This window comes from Gymnodraco acuticeps, unplaced genomic scaffold, assembly GCF_902827175.1.
Source record: "Gymnodraco acuticeps unplaced genomic scaffold, fGymAcu1.1, whole genome shotgun sequence".
Classification (NCBI taxonomy): Eukaryota; Metazoa; Chordata; class Actinopteri; order Perciformes; family Bathydraconidae; genus Gymnodraco; species Gymnodraco acuticeps.
Window position 1 is genome coordinate 416880 of NW_022990201.1, and position 20360 is coordinate 437239.

Genomic DNA, 20360 nt, shown 5'->3' on the forward strand with positions numbered 1-20360 from the left:
TGTCAGTTGAAAGTCAACAGGGTCATGTCGACTATCTGTTTATAATCTGTTGAGTCAAGATGTCAACTAAAGATTACATTAAGCATTAGTTGATGATCAACAGATAAGCAACTTTAGAGTTTAGTTGACTATCTGTTGATCGTCAACTAATCTAGAGTTGACTATCAGTATACTTTTAGTAGTTATTCTCCGCTAAGCGTTTGTAGGCATGTGTTAGGACTATCCAATTAAAGTGAAACACAGTTGAGAACAGTAGAAAGTCTAACCTATCAACAGAACACATTCATCCACTAATTATATGCAACAGACATGGGAATAAAGCCAAATGTTTTCCACAACTGATCACGAACACTGGATAACTGAAGTCAATACCAGGCTATAAAGCACAGTAAAACAAACACTATACACAGCATATCAGAGAAAGAAAGCTTTTTATTTCAAGAATATGTTAATACATTTAATTCAAATGTTATTATTTCAAGTTTGTTTAAAAGCACAATACATTAACATAAATGGAGATACATGGTTATTACTTGATGGTTATTCCAACTGCATCTGGCTCGTTGGCAACGTATAACTTCATGCCGTGCATCACGAGCCTGTTGCACTTAGACCTCTGCTGTTCCCCAAATGAAACAAATCAGGACACACCATGTGTTTTCCTCAACAACAAAAATCACATCCGTCTTGAAATCATAACGAGACAACAAACATCCTCATAATGGGAGCAGTTGTTATTTTCAAGATGTTTGAGGCTGAGGGTAGGGCAGTGAAGAAGGCATCCTCTGTGGGTGTGAATTGAGACCAACTGAAGGGCGTCCTTTCACAGAATTTTGGACAGATTTTGGAGCCATTTTGAAGGTTGTGGTGAAACGGGCTATGTTGTACAAACTAATCATGCTGTTTGGTCACTCCCTATATTACCCCTCTTCTGCTGAAATCCAGTTGAGTTCCGTGCTGGGGCTAGTTTGGTTCGCAGTTGGTTCAACTTGCATACAACTTAGGAACCAGTTAGTTGTTCAACCAACTAGAGCCAGAGAGGTGATTATCCCTCACAATAACCACAATGACAGACCACGCTAGAGCTGTGCTAATGTTGCTTTTGAAGGCTGCCTGGATGAATTGCAAGCACCTCTTCTCCAACTGAATCTCTTCTCCAGAGTGACATGGCTAAGAGTATGCTGCTATTTTTCAGCATTTTCTAACCGGTGTAGTGATTTACAGCTTTCGCTCCACTGGCGTATAGCCTACCGTCTGCTAACTACAGCTGACTGTCTCACCACGTCCCCTGCTGCATATTTCCTCAGAAATGTATTTTTTTCCGCTTTTAAGTATCAATGTTTGGTACAGTAAATACAGGATTGTATAATGTTACATTTATTTTGTTATATAGAGGATATTAGCATAGCCACCAAAGCACTCTTGATCACGTAAATCGAGCCCCAGCCCCTGACTTATGCGGCTTTTCGTTCTTTGTGCTGGCCGAGCTGATAGTTGGTGCTGGAGTTGAATCGTTTTTTTTGTGTTGCCGCGTTTGAAACACACAAAAACTGTTTCGCAATCTGGCACCGGCTCCCAACTGGCCCATGAACCACCTCATTGGAAAAGGGCCTACCCACCAGCTCCCCAGCCCATGCCCTATCTGGCACACATTGTCTCCACCAAAAACGTGCTTCTCTTTCTCTATCCTTTTGGCAGTTCTGTTGCATTTGTTGATAGCGAGACCTTTGGAGGTTGGAAAGGCTGCTTGGACCCTCCGCCCCCTCACCTCCCACGCCCCCCGCTCTCTGCTCTTCCCTGTCACTTGCTTGGCTACATACTAACTCGCTGCAGGAGGATAATTAGTCAAAGTGATTTGCTGCATCCCCCCATTCCCCCACTCTCTTTTGCCTGCATCTGCTTAGCACAGCTTGGCATGGAAGTCATGGAAATGTCAACACTTGGGCCGTTTGTTTCTCTCCTTTTAGACATGACAGTATACACACACTAGGTGAAATAGACACAACCTATTTGTAGTTTGTATCTGCCCACTTTGGAGTGAACCAATGAATCAAATATAAGGGAGGAAAATATATGTGCTTCACATGATGTCAGATCATGCCTCAATGAATTTGACTGTCATTTTAATTGGTGTAGGAACATTTAAAGTCTTGAGCACATTTTTGTCCCGGAAATATCATTAACAGTCTTTTGTTGTAAAAAAATATAAAGACGCGATAAGGAATTTCCAAAATAAAAGACGATTATTGAGTTGCCGCCAGTAACAGTTAGGATTTAAGGTGGATATCCTGTTTTCATGGATGCTTTAAATGCAGGCGCACTTTACCCTACGGGATAGAGTAAATACATGTAATTAGAAAACAAATGAATATAAACAAAGAGTTTTTCTGTGAATAAATGATTGTTTACACATCATGCATGGCTGCTCTTGCTTAAAATGAATAAAAGTCCAGCCCGAAACATTGAAATAAGTTTCATGCCTCATTAAATGCCAGCTGTGAGCTCCAGAGTCATCAGATTTATCATTGTGCTTTGTCAGAGAATGCAGGTTTGTTTGGAGACAAAAGGACATCAGTGAGGATGTTGAGCAGCTTGGAGTATATTTAGGCAAAATGCAAAATGAATAATTTATTTGGGGCATCGGGGTTAAGGAGCCGAAGATGACCGCAACAACTCTGCCGTTGAGATTTGTTGGAATGCCATTATTTCCTGTTATCTCTCGACTTTTAAATAACACACAAAGGCATGCCCTTAACAAAAATAAGATTTGCTAAACCAGAATTTCTGCTATGACACTTTCCTTTAGATTTTTGAAAATGTAATTTGTTAGCACCACAAATGGAACTCCATTCACCTCAATCACATTGAAATGGATGTTTGACAAATCAAATCAAAACTAATTGCATGGCTAGAAACAACAAGTCGGAAAAGCTATGTTATGTTTTTATATGTTTTGGTCCGTTGGAACCAACCCTTTAATATTTATTTAATACGTTAATCTATTAAAAATAATTCAAACTCAAATTCTGATGGAACGCAATCTTCACAAAAGTCACACAACAACCATTGGAACAAATAAGGGGGTTTTAACAGTTAATTTTATTCCGAAATGTTTCTCACATTCTTCGCCCGTAGTAAAATCGAGCAGAGCAGTGATTTACTGACTTGTGAACAGTGGTTGGATTGAGAACACCCACCATGCTTGGGATCCTCTCCTATTATCCCACGCCATTCACAGGATTATTACAGCAATGTTCATTTGTGGAGGGCAGGATTACTAACGCCTTGCATCTTCCTTTATGGTTCTTTTCATAGCTAGGTGGTCATTGTGTGTCTGTGTGTGTAGCAGTGATCTCTATAAGGTGTCTGCAGTAGTCTTGTGGGAAAGCAGGCACTATTACTTGTATTCCAAAATGTCCTGAGGCATTGTGTACCCTTTTTTATTTCGAGTTCTTTATCTGTGGATTCAGTCGAAAAGGCTTGGGTTGTACACAATTATACATTTGATTGGCTGTCGAGTTGGTATGTGAATACTTACTGGTGTCTGGTTGTCTTGCTACAGCTCTACAGCTCGGTGGAGTTTGGAAGGAGATGGCAGGTGGTTCACGAGAGAGTGGCTCCCAATCGCTTCTACTGGTAAGTACAGACGTATGGACTTTCACTAGCAATGTTATTTAAAGATTTAATGAAGGAGGTCCAATGAATGGATGTTGGGTGGGGGGTTAAAGGCGTATTTCGGCTGGTAGAATAAGACATTCAGAAATGTTGCAGAAGTTGAATGGGAAAGCATTAGAGGAGATGAGTACAGAGGGTGAAGGGATGAAGGGCGTGAGGGATGAAGGGAAATAGGGTTGAAGGGATAAGGTGAGTTAGGGTTGAACTGATGTAGGGATGAATGGATGATGGGGTTGATGAGGTTGGTGAAGTTATGTGGGTGAGGATGAAGGGATGAGGGAACACAGGGGTTGATGGGTGGAGTGGTCAAGGGGTTTGCATGATACCTGGTACCTGTCTTTGTGAATAAGTTTGTAAATGGTACCCCTGTCATTATGTTGTATGTGTCCTTTTTGTTTTCTGTTACCTGTGTAATCAATGTGCTGCAGGTCTCCCTTGTAAAAGAGATCGTCGATCTCAATGGGATTTTTTACCTGGATAAATAAAGGCTACAAACAAACAAACACATGATGATGAAGGGCTGAAGGAAGTGTGGGATGAAGGGTTTTCGGGATAAAGGGGTCGATGGGCATGGGGTTAACGATGTAGTTGAGGATGAATGAATGAAGGGAGTAAGTGATGGAGGTATGCAGGGAGGAGGGGAGTAAGGTATTAAGGATGAGGGGATGTAGGGATGAATGGATGAAGGGGTCAATGGGTGTAGGGGTGAAGGGATGTGGGTGAGGGAGAAGGGATGTACTGTAGGAATCGATGGGTGAAGGGATGAAGGGATTTGGCTATGGTTGAGGTAGGACACAAAAGAAACATAGTTGCCAATATAATGATAAATGGTTAGCATCGTAAGCTATTGTAACAATAATGGTAATGTTTGCGTATACACACTGACACTAGCTTAAGACAACAGCCACATTTTTCATTCTAACCACCTCACAGCTAATACTGTTTATTTAGCTAGCAGGCAAAATGTGAAGGCGACATTAGTCATGTGTCATATTGTTTAAGTCAAATCTTGTTTTGACTAAAGTTCTTCTAGGATGTTAATGAACATGAATAAAGACAATTACTCTGGCACTTTTGCAACACTTTTTATAAATCAGCTTTTATTTGATTAATTATAATTTGAAGGTTAAGACATTTTTACATATGCGCACAGGATTGGCCCATTGTTAGGAAAGCATAGGAAAACTACTTCCTGATAACACAAAACTAAAAGACTGTACAACACTTTATGGAATCTTGAACATACTGTAAATATGTTCTTAACACACTCACAATAATTGCGTGACAACAACTCTTATGTTAAACTAATCAAATGAAGAGCACTTTTGACATTGTGAATGTCCTGGACAGACTACATCTTCTCCACAAAGGGAGGAGCATCTGAGCCAGAGTGGTTTTTAAGATTTGTATTATTCATGTGTCTGACATGCTTGATCTTGCTCTTTGGCAGACAGTTACATGATATGACCGACAGTGTTCAGCTGTGGTGAGAGGCTTCAATCTGAGTCTTGCTATCCTTTGAGACGAAACAAAGTATACAGAGATTCAAACCATCCAGTGGTTCCTCTCAGCAAGGCCTTATTTCGATGTCTATCTTGAATTGTTCCATAGTTATTGTTTAATCACTTCAGATTAAAGGTCACCTATAATGCAAAATCCACTTTTGCATGTCTTCTATACATAAACATGTGTCCCCTCTGTGTTAAGAGATTCTGAAAGTTTCAGGAAAAAATATTCGCTCACTTTTTGTCCTGATCCATTTCTATAAAAACCTGTCTGAAAATGAGCTGATCAGATTCAATCAATGTTTATTTATATAGCCCAATATCACAAATGTTATTTGTCTCAGTGGACTTCACAGTTTGTACAGAATATCAGTATGACAATACAGGAAGATTTTGGCCACTTTATGATGTCATACCGATGTTTTGGATTGTGTAACCATTAGCCAATCACCAACCAAAGTAATCCCCCCATCACCTGAATCTCCTCCTAGAGCACCATTGTGTTCTTTGTAACCAAACATATTTCATCTAAAGCAGGGGTGTCAAACTCAATTTCATCGCGGGCCACATTAGCATTATGGTTGCACTCAAAGGGCCGTTTGTAACTTTAAGACTATATAAATATACAACATATATAAAATAATGTATTATATGACATTATTGCCTCTGCATTGGATTATTATCGGATAGGGTAATAACTTCATACTTAACTACGTCTGATGGCAAATTTCTAGGGCAAATCATTGCAAGTCTCTTCAGTGCGCATGTCACAAAATGAGATGCATTGTGGGACATGTAGTTTATTGGCAACGTGCTTCTGTAAAGCGGCATGTAACCGTATAATAAATGTATTATATTCTTTGCAAACTCTTGCAGGGCCACATAAAATGAAGTCGCGGGCCAGATTTGTCCCCCGGGCCTTGAGTTTGACACCCCTGATCTAAAGTAACAGACAGAGAATCAATACTTTTGAAAAAGGGCTGAAACAGAGGGGATTATGGGATGCTACAATTGATGATCTGTTTGGTATTTCGAGCCAAACACTTGTGTTGTATATATCTGAGACCTATAATATATTGATGAAAAACATTATAATAGGGGACCTTTAAGTCTTACAAAACGTTGATCTACTATTAGGGTTCCATGCTTTAGAGTCTTTCCCTCAGCTAAATGGTCTCAGGCCACAGGTAGTATCCTGCTCACAGGAATCTACCATGTCTGGCCTCTATACAATAACTAACTGTAACAAAGGATTTTGCCTCAACAAACTGTCAGGGTGGTAACAAGCTGAGCAGCCAGGAGTGAAGGGAGCCTGGAGGGCTGATGCTGCAGAAGCTGTCAGAGTTCTATTTTGGGACACGACTGTGTGGCAGGTGCGGTGCTAGCCCTGGTAATGAGGCTGCAGAGCGAGCTTATGTCTGCCGTAAATGAGGCCACCCAACATGCAAAGAAGACGAAGAGTCGTAAGCTCATTTTTGATTTGGTCAACCTGAGCAGTTATTGGTCACGCAGCACAGGTCAGCTTAACTAACCTTCACTCATTGAGCTATAAGCTAGTTAACCCGTGGAATGTCTCACATATGACACAACACATCTCTACAAAACATCTGGAGCTGCCTGAATGTCATATTCTCAGAAGGGTATTGTTCCACCTGTTGTGACATCTTTTCTCCTCAAAAACCAAACAGCTGTCCAAATGAATGTCTTACACACACAGAGAGACACTACTGTGAGCTGTCAACCCTACAAGCTAAGTGAGCTTCCCTTCACTTAGCGGTAAAACCCCACAAACCATATAGCTGCTTTTACTCAAAGGGTTATTATGTTCCTGCCGCACACTGTTCTTGGAACCTGAATGGATTATTCAGTGGGAATGCAAATGCGGTTTGGATAAGTAGACCATCCTGTTCAAAGTTGTGTTTCATCTTGGAAATCTCTAATACTACCAGTAAGTATAATGATTAGGAGCCATAGTGGTCTCTCACTGTGCCTGCTCCTCATTCACCTCACACAGGCAACCTTCATTCCTTTTTCTCTTTATGCGTGTGCTACCTGCTCCCTCACCCAGCTCTCCCTCCATGTGTGTGCTGCCTTTGCCTTTCCTCTCATCCCCCAGTCTTTTTAATACATATTTAATGCCGTAATGATTATATGCTATTCCATCTGTGGACATCCGTACGGTAGAGGGAAAATCAATGGCTTCTCCTCTACTAATGATGTCAGGAAACGTCTTCTTCCATTCGTCTAAGGGGGGAAAAAATACCTTCTGGGAGTTATAAACATTTAGATCACACAGTAAACCCCCAGGTCATTTTTGCTCACACTTTAAAGTGCCATCAACAATGAAGAAAAGGCAATACCTAACTGATGTTTACCACAACTGCCATAGCACTTGTCTTAACCGCTCTTTAGTTACATTTGTATGACTTTGCAGAGTGCAATCCATCAGGTCAGGTTGCTGCTACAGTCCGCCTGAAGGGAAAATACCGGTGGTGATGTTTCTGAAACACATCTGTCTGCCTTTCAGGTCGAAAATGGGTTTGGACAAAGAGCCGGGCTTAATTCACCTGGAAACCAGCATCTCTGAAGGACGTGAGTAATTGAATTCCGAGTTCAGAGCTCCATTTTCCCTGTGTCTTTGTACTGTATCCTGAGCAGTATGCTAAAGTAGAGGGGAATTGGGAGTGGTGTAGAGAACTCGGATAAAGAGTAGTGCAAGGGGACAGCAGAAATGGCCGAGTCCGGGGACAGACAATGACAATGGAGGAAAACATAATGCATATATTAGAATGCTTTTAAAAGCAACTGATTTAGCTCATACTACAAAATAACTATAATAATGGGATATTATGTCTTGATCATTAGTATTTGGTTAAGTGAGTCTAATTTAAGAATGCTTAGAAAAAATGTAGTTATTATTATTATAAATATATTCATTATACTTTTATTAAACTATATATTATTCTTATTACTATTATTATTGTATTAGTCGGAGTCAAAATAATGATTTGGATGCATTGTTATTTTCATTTTTGTAATTCTAATAATGTTTATACTATGATTATACCTATTATACATTATTATTATCATTATTATTATCATTATTATTATCATTATTATAATGTTGAGTGTCTGGAAAAAAATGGTTTGTTTGAATTATTTTTTATTATTGCAAGTATAATAATTTAGACACTGTACGTATACTTTAATATTATTATTATTATACATTTTTGGCAAATTAGGATTCAGTGTTGTCAAAGCTTGATCCATACCAGGATACCTCAGTCCCTACAACAAGTTAGACCCTTACATTTTAAAAGCTGTATCTTTTCACCCTAACTTTTGTACAGATAACTGTTGTTGGAGTTTCCCTTTAATGAATACATGCTGGATGTTTCTCCTTAGCTTTCAGAAAGTCCATTAAGCATCAGTGCCACTGTTCTGTCAGAACACTTACACAATAGAGAAATGCCAATCATGCAAACAGACGAAGCAAACACCAGTGGTGTCAGATATTACGGCCGCACACACAGCCACAGACCATCACTATTGATCATGTGCTTGCAAGCAAAGCAGACGTATATTTGTCAGAGGCTAATGTGCGGGGACAGGCTCTCACCCAGCACTGCGATTGAAGGCAAAGAAAGCAATTGGCCTCTCTGGTCATCTGTCTTCCCCCTCTGCTGCCCCCCCCCCCCTCACTGGGACCACTTTATTGACACGAGTAATGTAGGAGGCCAAAAGAAGCCGCTTGGCTCTGGGTGAAGGCTGCCTTTCTTCATTGGCTAATACCATCACTGATGCCATGGCTTGTGTGTGTGTGTGTGTGTGTGTGTGTGTGTGTGTGTGTGTGTGTGTGTGTGTGTGTGTGTGTGTGTGTGTGTGTGTGTGTGTGTGTGTGTGTGTGTGTGTGTGTGTGTGTGTGTGTGTGTGTGTGTGTGTGTGTGTGTGTGTGTGTGTGTGTGTGTGTGTGTGTGTGTGTGTGTGTGTGTGTGTGTGTGTGTGTGTGTGTGTGGGAGAGCAGAGGCGCTGTATGTCACCTGCAAGCTGCAAAACTGCACAGATGCCAACAAGGGCAAACCATTCCCGGGCTACATTGACCCCAATTCTCTGGTGGTGCAAGATGAGTATGTGTTTGTCCAGGTGAGTAATTGTCCAGTTTGCTCAGTGAACAACATTATAGCAATGTAAGAGGCAGAAAGTATTTTGTAGGACATTTTCAAAGGTCATTCTAGGAGAGATGCTATTAGTGCAGCTTTATGTGTTGCTGTGGTGTCTCCAAAATGTTTTCACTCAACGGCTTCATCACTTTAAGGTGTCAGCCGCGGGGAGGCCAATCTACTATGTGTCTGCTAAAAGAGATGTCTTCACACCAATGAAGCTACCCAAGTACACACTGCCCAAGGTAAACACACCGCCTGATTAGAATTCAATTGATCCCAATCCTATCAAAGGCCACCAATGATGCACAAAAGATGAGAAAGGAACATATTATGCTTATTTTCAGGTTCATATCTGTATTTTGCGCTTCTACTGTGATATGTTTAAATAATTTATGTTTAAAAAGTACTTTATTTTTCTCCTACTGCTTATGATGCATCATCAAGCCCCTCATTAGGGTCTTCAAGTTGTAAAATGCGCTAAAAGAGAAGTTCAGAGTTGTTTTCCCTTTACATGGATTTGACTGAGCCAAGTGAGAGGGAGCTTTGAGGCAGGGTTTAAGGAAAACTCAAGTGCACATGCTCTATTGGATACGGGTACATGTTGAATCTACAGTCACTCAATGCTGTGCTTAATTTGCTACTGAGCAACTTTAGGACTTAACAGGGCCATTCTCCTGCTGTATCCAGTTCTCTTTATACATTCATGTGCAGCACCTCTTTTCACCATCTGAATGACACGATAGCCTGGTCTGCTCTGATTGGTTAGCTGGCTGGCACTTATGTTAGTGGTCAACTGCTTAGAGATGTGCCGGAAATGTATCACGTACATCGTGTTGGAGCGCTAGCCAATAGAAGCGCAAGTGTTACTTATCGATGTCAATTTGTAACTGAAGTAAACAAGGGCCAATGGAGGCATCCAGGCAGGGGGTCGAGTGTGTGGGAGAGAATTTGGGTAATTTAGCCTTTGCAGGCCATTTATATGCACTAAAACCTATATAAAACACTACAGGAAAGGGAAAAGCACAAAAGGGCGTCTTTAAGATTGAGTTAATCCTGCAGTTTGCCGACTGTTTATGCAATCAATGGCAGATAATATGCTTCCAGCTCTGTTCACTGAAGTGTCAGTGAGGCGTCACTTCATCGCTGGCTCCGCCTGACACTCCCCCACTTTGTTATTTATGGACAAATCAAGGCTAAAAGTAACTCTCACAGTGATTCCAGAATTGTTATTCCGTGCGGCTCAGTGTAGGCAGGGCCCTGGCTTGTCACGTCCCCATTGACAATTAGACATGTTTTATTCAATCAAGCCCCAGGCGTCCCCCGGTTGCTGTCGGCTCACTGCGAGGTGTTTTTGGCACAGTCAGAGGTAGATGAAGCGCACAACCAAACAGCATGGCCTCAGCTGCATACTCTCTGCCCAATAAGCCTGACAAAGGTATAACCATTGTAGTATCCTCTTAGTTAAAACATGGGGAAATCAGAAGATGAGGCTATTCTGATTATTGACTATGATTAAACCCAGCATGGGGGCACAAACAGGAAACAATGTCAAAGCTTGGATATTTCACTTTGAGAAACAAAGATTGTGTTTTTGATTGTAATGGGCACATTCAAATCAACTTCACAGAGTTTATTTTTTCCGGTTAGCTGATTATATATCCTATTCATTTTGGAATACATAAAGCACCAAGGATTATATATAAAAGAAGGTGCCTTTCATTTAAAGTTACCCTATGTTCAATGTTGACAGTAAACTATAGAATTACGTTTGCCAGCATTACACATACTGCATTCTGCTCAGCTTCCTGATAAAACATTTTAAAGAGGCCCCATCATGCCTCTTGGGGTTGTTCCCTTTCCAGTGAGTTGTGATGTTCCGTGTGAAGTGTTTGTGCATGTAAATGGTCTGCAAAGGCTACAATCCCAGACTTCCCCCCAGAGGGAGTTTCTCTCCCGCACACTCCAATACACATCACTATGTAACACTCACGCTTCTATTGGCTAACATTTCAATACATTGTACATGATAGACTAAGGGGGGGGGGGAGACATCTCTAAGCGGTTGACCAATCACAACCGAGCCGTCCAGCTAACCAATCAGAGCAGACTGGGCTCTGGTTTCAGACAGAGGGTGAAAAGAGGTGCTGCAGCACAGGCAGTGTGAGAGAAATAAAGAGCTTTTTGAGCATCAAAGCATGGAGACACGTCACAGTAGAGGCACACCATTACAATATGAGGCTGAAATTGAGCATTGAGGGCCGCTTTAAGAGATTCAGTACATGTTTAAAATGAAATACATTTCAAGTTATAACAACCTTTTTTTTCTAATGATATACAAAATTATTTAAAAGAAAATTAGCTGTTGAAACAAAATATGGCTACACTTTATTTTCATTTAAACAACACAAACATTTCTTATAAACAGGAAACACATACTGTATCTTACATGACAGCAAACAATTAAAATGCCTAAAAGCCTGTACATAAAGCAAAACAGAATAAAGGGAATATGTATACACTGTGGTAACCTGTTACATTATGTATCATTTGAATACCCTACTGGTATTAACGTTGCCTCTCTTCCAGGACCTGCATGTGATCAGCACAGATGAGAACCGTGTGGTTGCGGCAGTACAGGAGTGGAACCAGAACGAAACCTACAACCTGTATGTGTCGGACACGTCGGGGGTGTACTACACCCTGGCTCTTGAGAACGTGGTCAGCAGCATGGGCTACGAGGGTAACGTCATGGTGGACCTCTATGAGGTAAGCAAACATGACTCTGTTTTAGTTTTTGATCAGTTAACCGCACATCCCCAACGTCCCAACGCAAACCTCTGGCTGTGTTCTTTCTGGCCAATTTACTCTTTTTATATAACACTATGAAATAAAGACATGCTTGATGGGTACTCAGCCTGAAAGTTTAATATGAACACTGATCAATATTTTATGGCTGGGAGGCAGAGATGATGAAATGTACTTGTGTTGTCACTTTGGAAACAACCCCTGCTGCTGTAGGCCTACAGTCTTCACAGTGCATTGTGTGAATACGAAGTAGCTTCAAAGTGCTGACACTAACAAAAGTATAAAGGGGGGATTGTGCCAGGGATATGGATTTGTGTAAGGCTGAGATTATTTCTTTCTTTGATGAATAACTGCTGATATTACTTCACAAAATGCACCTAATCCAAAATGGAAAAAAAGTGTGTTGGGGGTTGAAGCTTAGTTATTGGGATTTGAAAGACATAGCCGCACTAGCTGAAAGTATATCTCTCTATCTGAATCATATAATTAAGCTGTTGATGATGCTGCTCATGTCTTGCCGTGGCCTTGGCGTTCAAATCAAATCCACTGCCTTGATTGGGGTCGCCACCCAAAACGTAGGATATGCTAAATCTCTCCTCCAAGGGAGATTGAAGTATCTGTCAATTACTAAAGTGGAGTTTCATCGGCTCATGCGACTGTCGCTGACTCAATTCAGTAGCCCTGAGCTATTCCTAGGGCCCTCCAACAAGGAGTCAGATTCATTTAAGGCACGCATTGATTACTCAAAAGTCCCCAGACAGTCAATCATTTCCCACTCAGTGTTTGTTTTTGTTGGGAATACAGAATAGGTAAGCTGTTGCAGGGTTAGGATGGTTGATTTAAAAATGTATTCTGTTGCAATTACAAGTGACCTGCAAGAAAATATAACCTAATCTGAGTATCACAATATAAAAGTAATGTAACCTGATTACTTTCCGTTTCTTTTGGGCAGTAGTTTATACGCCAACAACGAAACACATGAGCACACACTAGAGTTTCAAAAAGCAGAAATACAATCCGAGCTGACATAAAATGCTCCGTGCTAATTGAATACACAGTTAAGCTCACACACACTATTTTATTAAAAAAAAACAGGTTCCCCTACTGTAATAAAAGAAGAACAAATGAAGCAAGAAAGTGACAACTATAATGCAAATTCAGGCAGTATGTAGGTAGTTACATGATCCCGTTTCTCCCCAAGCCTGCTTTTGGCTAATTGAGAATGAGCATCGTCAGTAAAATGACAGTGGGCCTTGGATAGGAAGCAGAGCATACAACAAGCAGTTGGCTTCCTGAACACTTCTCTCTCATGGCGGTCCTCTCCTAATTATGCTTAACTTATACCTTCAAACTATTAAAACATGATTAGGGTATATATAGAATTCAGCCCCTGTACAAATGTCGGGAATACAGAAATTAGCTTTAAAGACCATTCCATTTATTTTGGGCAAGGCTGTAAAGATGGTTATTTCTTATGTCAAGTTGGGCATTTTATCATGGTGGCTCTATGAAGATTGACTCTGTTTTGAAGCAGATCCTAGTGGTCATTCACTGAACTGCAGTTTGTGGAACTTCCGCCTAGGCTACAATGCTCAGCCGCGGAGGTTGCTAACAACACTAAAGATGTTATATTAATAAAAACGTATGTAGTATATGAATACACCTTTTGAGTAAGCAGAAAACAATCACACTCATGTGTTTGGAATTCACAGGAACAGCAGTTGATATAATAGGAATACTAATACAGTAACCTTTTGCAATCAAGCTTGGTCGAACCCAGTCTTTTGCCATGCAACCCTTGCTGTTCTGACACCTCCACGAGATGCAGCTTTATCTTCATATTAAGCATCTTGCTGCAAAAATACAACTGTTTCTTGCTGTGTATGCCTTTTCATGTAACTGTAGGGGAATACAGTTACCGTTTTGTGTGTCCTGATTACGTAATCTCGTAACACCCCAAGCCTGAGCATGTGTGGGTATTTTCTGCATTGTGACTCAAAGATACAGAAATGCTTAGTATCTTTTGGACATGTGAAGTCTGTTTTCAATCGGAGCTGTCTAATTCCCCAGGTAGCTGGAATAAAGGGGATGTTCCTCGCCAACAGAAAGATGGATAGCCAAGTGAAGACACACATCACTTACAACAGAGGCAGAGACTGGAGCCTCCTGCGAGCCCCGAGCAAAGACCTGAGGGGCAACAGCATCAACTGTGAGCTGGTAAGCATCTCCGTTCATACATGTTTTTGTGCGTGTGCGATTCCATCAAAGAGCAGCCCTGACAGGAGTTGACTGATCCCGCCAGCAACGAGGGGCCGAGCTCAGAAAGAGCAGCGCCCGTCAAAGCTGAGTGCTCTGAGGCTGTTATGCTGAAAGGTCAGCCATTTTGATTCAGTCCAATAAGCTGACCTCCCATTTAAGCTACAAAGACAAAGAGGTGTCAGACAGAAAAGCTTCTTACTTCTTGAAATAATCGGAAAGTTGGGCAAGTCTAGTCGTATTTTCACTCTAAAGCGAATTTACCGAAGTTAATCTTACTTTGTGTCTTGAGACTACAGATGGGTTAGGGTTAGTGGTTGGTGTCGGTGAAAAACTCCCCCTACAATAATGTTAAAGGGGCGGAAGAAGTACTCAGATCCAATACTTAAGTAAAAATAATACAGTCTAGAAATATTCCATTAAAAGTAAAAGATTGGGTTTCAAAATTATACTTAAAGGGATAGTGGAAATGGAACCTCAAATAGTTTCGTTTTAACTTATATACAAGCATAATTACGTACCAAAACAATCACACCTGATTAAAAAAATATAATAATTGCCTTACGCATGTTAGAAGCACTTTATTGCAGCTTCCCCAAAGTTTTTTAGAAACGAAATGTTTCTCAGCCTAACCGGAAGTGACGAAAACTCAGGAAGACGATACGATAACAAACCATGGCGTCTATGCAGAATGAACGTGGAAGGGCAAATATACCAGACAAAGAAGAAGGATTGTACGAGGTATCCAGTGATGATAGCGAGTCAGAAACATCCTCTCGGCTTTCCTACGAAAATGTCGTTTTAGGAACTGAATCTGAATCCGGTTCAGTAAGCGATGATGGTGAGAATATTGAGCCAGACGATGGACCATTACGTCCTTATTTGTTCGAGCCCGAGCCCGAGGTGATGGTTCACGGCATGGGCAATGGCGAGGATGACCAGGACCAGGCGCCAGATGATGCACCCCTACGCACAAATAATCTTGACTGGTAGGTCCCTAAGCATAGCTCACGCATCTTAAGATCACCTGTAGCCTTTACAAATATTAATCATTGTTAACCAGTTAAGGCCGAAGGTCCCCCCAGTGGACCCCTCCCACCGTTTTTTTTCTCTCACATGTCTCAGGGCTTCTTAACATTTATGAAACTATTAATGTTTCATACCCTTTTAAAGGTAAGAAACTCCGCTAACTGACAATAAGAACAATTGTTAGCTAGAAAAAACACAAGAGTAATACCAAGCCTTTGAATTAGCATTGAGCGAAACAATGCTAACTAATGCTAACGCTTTTTTACACACAACACATGGTAGAAATGCCCGTATCTTAACTGCACAAACAAGATATACGATTTAAAGCTGAGACTCCACAGATTCCACACATGTAATGTCATCACTGTAAGACCTCGAATTCCTGGAGCTATCAGCCAGAAAAGAGAAAGTAAACAACATCCTAGGCTAGCCAGGCTGCCTGTCAAGTGTAGGCTGTACTCACAGTACTGTTAGTCTATCATGTCTATATGATGACTGTAGTGTACACATTTGACACTGTGTACCGGATAAATGGCGTTGTACAAAATGGTACAGGCTAATGATGCATTAAATCAACAAGAAAACATAATAAAATACTCACTTCTTATGTATTCCACTTTCAATTTGAGCTAGAGACCGAGGAATCTCGAAACAATCGTCAGTAAAATGACGGGAGCACACGACTGCCGAATTACTCGTCAGCTTCGGCTCCGTGAAGTTTGCCCGTGTTATCTGAACAAATTTCACCCACTGACGACGAATGGCTGGGTTTCTTGGAAACGCATGCGTCGATACGCCATTCTCTGCATTTGCTGTCGCACTACAGCCATACAAAACACATCTATTCACCATAATAAAGGTCGGCTATTCACATGCACATGCTATTGAATGTCCGCCATTGTTTGTGCCCGTCTTCCTTTGCTCTCGTCATCACCCGAAGATTCCCGACGATTCCCGAAGTATTTCGTTTCATTGAGAGGGCGCAGTAAAATTGAAAATAAAATGAAACTAGGGGCATGAAATTTAAAAAAATTGTTTATTATGCTTATTTTTAATAAAAATACATAAGTTAAACCTAAAATTCGCGGATTTCCACTATCCCTTTAAGTGAAAGTACAGAAGAGCCCTAAAGCTGCATTCACATGATACATGATTTGCCCTTTGCTCAGAGCGAGGTTGGGCGCAGAGCTTTGTGGTGATGACGGCTAGTTAAGTTTAGTTACTTTGGTAACACCCATGTTACCTTCCCTTGCTACAATCAACTGTCATCTGATGGGTTGTGCATCAAGAGGTCAGCGCTACATGAGGTCAAAGTTGCGATCATTTCAACTTTAAAAAAGCGCAGGGCTCAACAAAAACTTTGAGTGATGCACAGCGCTAGGGGTTGCTCTTCAAGGTAGTCGTGATACACCACTCTCTACATAGAAACATAACAGTAACGCCAGCGCAGAACCATTTTGCCATGTATCGTGTCAGTGTAGCTTCAGCTCCTCTTCAGCAGGCTTTTTAAATATTCCTAAAGTCCCTCAAAATAAATGAAATGAACCAGATTTTAGCCACTAAACTCCCAAACACTGGAACACCCTACCAGGATATATAAGAGGCAAAAACGTATTATTATAATTATTTTCCTTTTTTGAACAGCTAAATGTACTTAAAGTATCAAAAGTAAAAGGTACTCATGAAGCAGAATGGCTCTATTCACATTATTTTAATAACATAATAATGTCAATAATATATTAGGTAGTTTTTTCACAACAAAAATTCGTAAAACAGCATTTTAATATTGTAGATGTCAATTTGGAGTCAATTGTATAAATCTATACTTCGCAAAAAGGTTTCAGAGATGTGCCTGGTGCTCTTCAGAGGAGGAGCTGGCGACAAGGATGTCGTCTAACCACTAAACCACTAAGTATTACATGTTGTGTGTGCCGCATCTATGAAAGCAGGCTAAATTAGCTAGCACGCTAACTAACTAAATTGCTAAACTGAAACACTGACGTTAGCTAACGTTCGTTTGATATCCACATTAAGCTGACAAACTAACAGGGATGTACAGAGCTAATAAAGTACAAAAATGTACTTACATGATTCAAAATCCACGAGTATTAATATTATCCGTGTTCTCTTCAACTGGAACCATCTGTTTTTTTTTCAAATGTCAGTAGGCTAATGTAGTGATTTGTCGGTTGCGAACGAGCCTGCTCGCGCCCGCGAACGATCCTTTTTTTTTGTCAAGTAATACAAGACAGAATTATATGATGATCTCCGTGCTACAGCTGCTCCGTGCATGCATGCAGTGACATGTAATATCCAAGGATTAGAGACTGTTGGATGCTGCTGTTTTGAGCATTGCAATATATTTATTTTCGCTATGTTATTTATTTATGATTATCTCTAGGCTCAGCAAAGATTTGATGTCAGCTGTTGCTGTCTTTTTTTCTTTAGTTAATACTGAAATAGAGCCCTGCTGTTTTGTTAGGGCTTTTTCTTTAAATGCAATTTTAAAATGTCGATACAGTAGCTGTCCTTTTTTAAATGTCTATGCTTAAGTTTTTATAGATGTTAGACAAGCAAGTCAGTGCATTCATTGGGTGGTATCAGAGAGTTACAAGGGTCTGTAAATGCAATGAAAACATTTGGCCACAGCAAATCATTTATGTAAAAAATGTAATTTTTACTTTTGAATACTTCAGTACAAAGGATGTATTGAATAATTTAAGTGATTCTCTGACTTCATCGGGGGCGTCGCCCACCTTTACTCACATTGCCCTGTACATTTGATCAGCTTTTCACAGGTTGTAGGTCAACACATTACTTTAGTTAACATTTACTTGGTGCTATGATTTAAATGTACTTATCAAAATGAAGATTCAAAATGTCAAGTAACACATTAAATAAAAGGAAAGATTTTGAGTAAAAGAAAATTATTAGTAATTTCTTGTATAATTTAAACACAAAATCATAGTATGACCGTTTTTATCAATGTATGAAAACAATTGCCCTTTTTTGATAAACCAATTAGTGATTGTGTGGAATGCCGAGCCCCTCCACACATATTGTACACTCATTTGTCAGGAAATGTCAGAGTTTTAATAAACCTCTAAACAGCCAGTCACAACATGGCCTGCACTTCTGGCCTTCTGCCGGGTCGTAATGAGAATTGTGTCGGTAAAGGTTAACCCAATCAAAATGAATGGTGAAAGAAGCCAATGGGGGAAATGGTGTTTGTGATAAAACTCGGGACTTGGGAGGGTTGTGCATCTACACAACAGCTGTTTTATTCACAGGCGTCTTTTGAAGAGTTTTGATAAGTCTGTGATTTTTTTTTGTCTGCAGCCCTACTGTTCATTACATCTCCATCTACACGTCTCCGCAAATCCCTACACATCTGGAAACATAGCCAGCAGGGACTCAGCGCCGGGGATCATAGTCGCGTCAGGTGGGTGAGAGAATCTCTTTGAGTGACATGTTGTTTCTCTTTTCTTTGTCTACTCAGAGTTCTGAGGGTTTTTTTCTCAATAAACAAAACCCCTGTTGCAACCCTTCCTGGGCTTTTTGCTTTGTTTATTACAAACTAATTAATAGATGCAATCTCCAGCAGGTGTTCACGGTAGTTTTTATACTTTGTGAAGCCATTTGCATTTTAGTATTAAAAAGAGCAAGCACTGCAAAAGGCAAGTCTCAGAGACTCTATAGCCAGCCAATAGAGATGTAAAATTGCATATTGTATAGTTTGAGTGAATTGAATCCAGCTCAGAACAACAAAGGACATACGGTATAGAACTTTTGTTTTTATTGGCAATGACATTCACAATCGAGTGTCTTTTCCCAGTCCATGGACGCAGTAGATAGTGTTACGCTAACTTGAAGAGACAAAGACCACGAAAATCACTTAGACTCACAAAGCCAAAAAGAAATGTGCCTCCTTCAGTTAGTCGAAAATGTTGGCACTGATGTCTCCAATATGTCACTGCTGCTTTCAACGCTATGCAATTACATTTGGCTGTTTGCATCTTTTTGCTCTTTACTTCTATTCTCACTTGTTTTTCCTTATTCAGCATCAGGACATGACTTCCAACAGCGTCTGACAACATGCATGCGTCACCTCACCTTTGAACAGGGGCAAATGACAGAACAAAGCACTACATAATCCTTGTTGGAGCCCTCAGGAACAATGATGATCTCATCGTTGTTTCTGAGGACACAGGGGAAAAAAGCAGTGACTCTTATTGACTCAGTGGAGAGAAAATTGAGGAATATAAGACCAACAGTTCTTAAGGTGAATTCACACCTCAGTGATATGTATTCCTACATCGACCGGCACTGTCAATAACACATCAGCATACGCCTCTGGTGTCTGGAGATGGTGTCTAGACCTTGGTGAAAAAGGTATTAGCGATGTTGGAAAAAAACAATTGTGTGATTTAGTGGGATCTCTAATATTATTGAATCTATAATTTAGGGGGGAACATTTGGTATTGTTTTATATTGAACTTGGAAAATATATATGCAAACCCTAAACATAGCCCCACTTCTTATTCCAACCATTAAGGATGGTAAGGAAAAATGTAATTATATTACATTATGGCTCTTATTCTGGTGGTTTTGGCTATTGTTTCCACCACTTATTTACCCAACAACTTCAAGTGAATTGTGGGGAAACAGCAACATTAGACATTGCCAGACCAGCAGCGTAAGGAGCACACACAAGCACACAGCTATAATTTCCTGCTAAACCAGTACCGAGTGCGTTAAAAGAGTCTAAGATAGATTCCAGTTATTTATTTTTCATTTGAACAATGTGATACACAGAATAAGCAGGTTCAAGCATTGGAAGTATGGGATGAACCATCGACTCAAGTTACTTTTATTAAGTTGGCATTAAAGCTGCTTTGAACAATGAAGGAAAACTAAAAGCTGTTTT

At 40.4% G+C, this 20360-nt stretch overlaps 1 protein-coding gene across 4 annotated transcripts in view; it reads left to right on the plus strand.

Moving 5' to 3' along the window:
* The window catches only part of LOC117547462 (VPS10 domain-containing receptor SorCS1), a 235697-nt gene that overhangs the window by 160183 nt on the left and 55154 nt on the right, over nucleotides 1–20360 (plus strand). For all 4 annotated transcript variants that reach the window (XR_004569193.1, XM_034218221.1, XM_034218222.1 and 1 more), the window contains exons 5-11: nucleotides 3563–3636; nucleotides 7708–7772; nucleotides 9205–9323; nucleotides 9496–9585; nucleotides 11930–12109; nucleotides 14219–14365; nucleotides 18773–18875. Coding sequence is in view for 3 of the 4 variants with exons in the window: in XM_034218221.1 (XP_034074112.1) it covers nucleotides 3563–3636; nucleotides 7708–7772; nucleotides 9205–9323; nucleotides 9496–9585; nucleotides 11930–12109; nucleotides 14219–14365; nucleotides 18773–18875 (778 nt within the window). In the remaining variant the exon portion in view is untranslated. The remainder of the gene's footprint in view (nucleotides 1–3562; nucleotides 3637–7707; nucleotides 7773–9204; nucleotides 9324–9495; nucleotides 9586–11929; nucleotides 12110–14218; nucleotides 14366–18772; nucleotides 18876–20360) is intronic.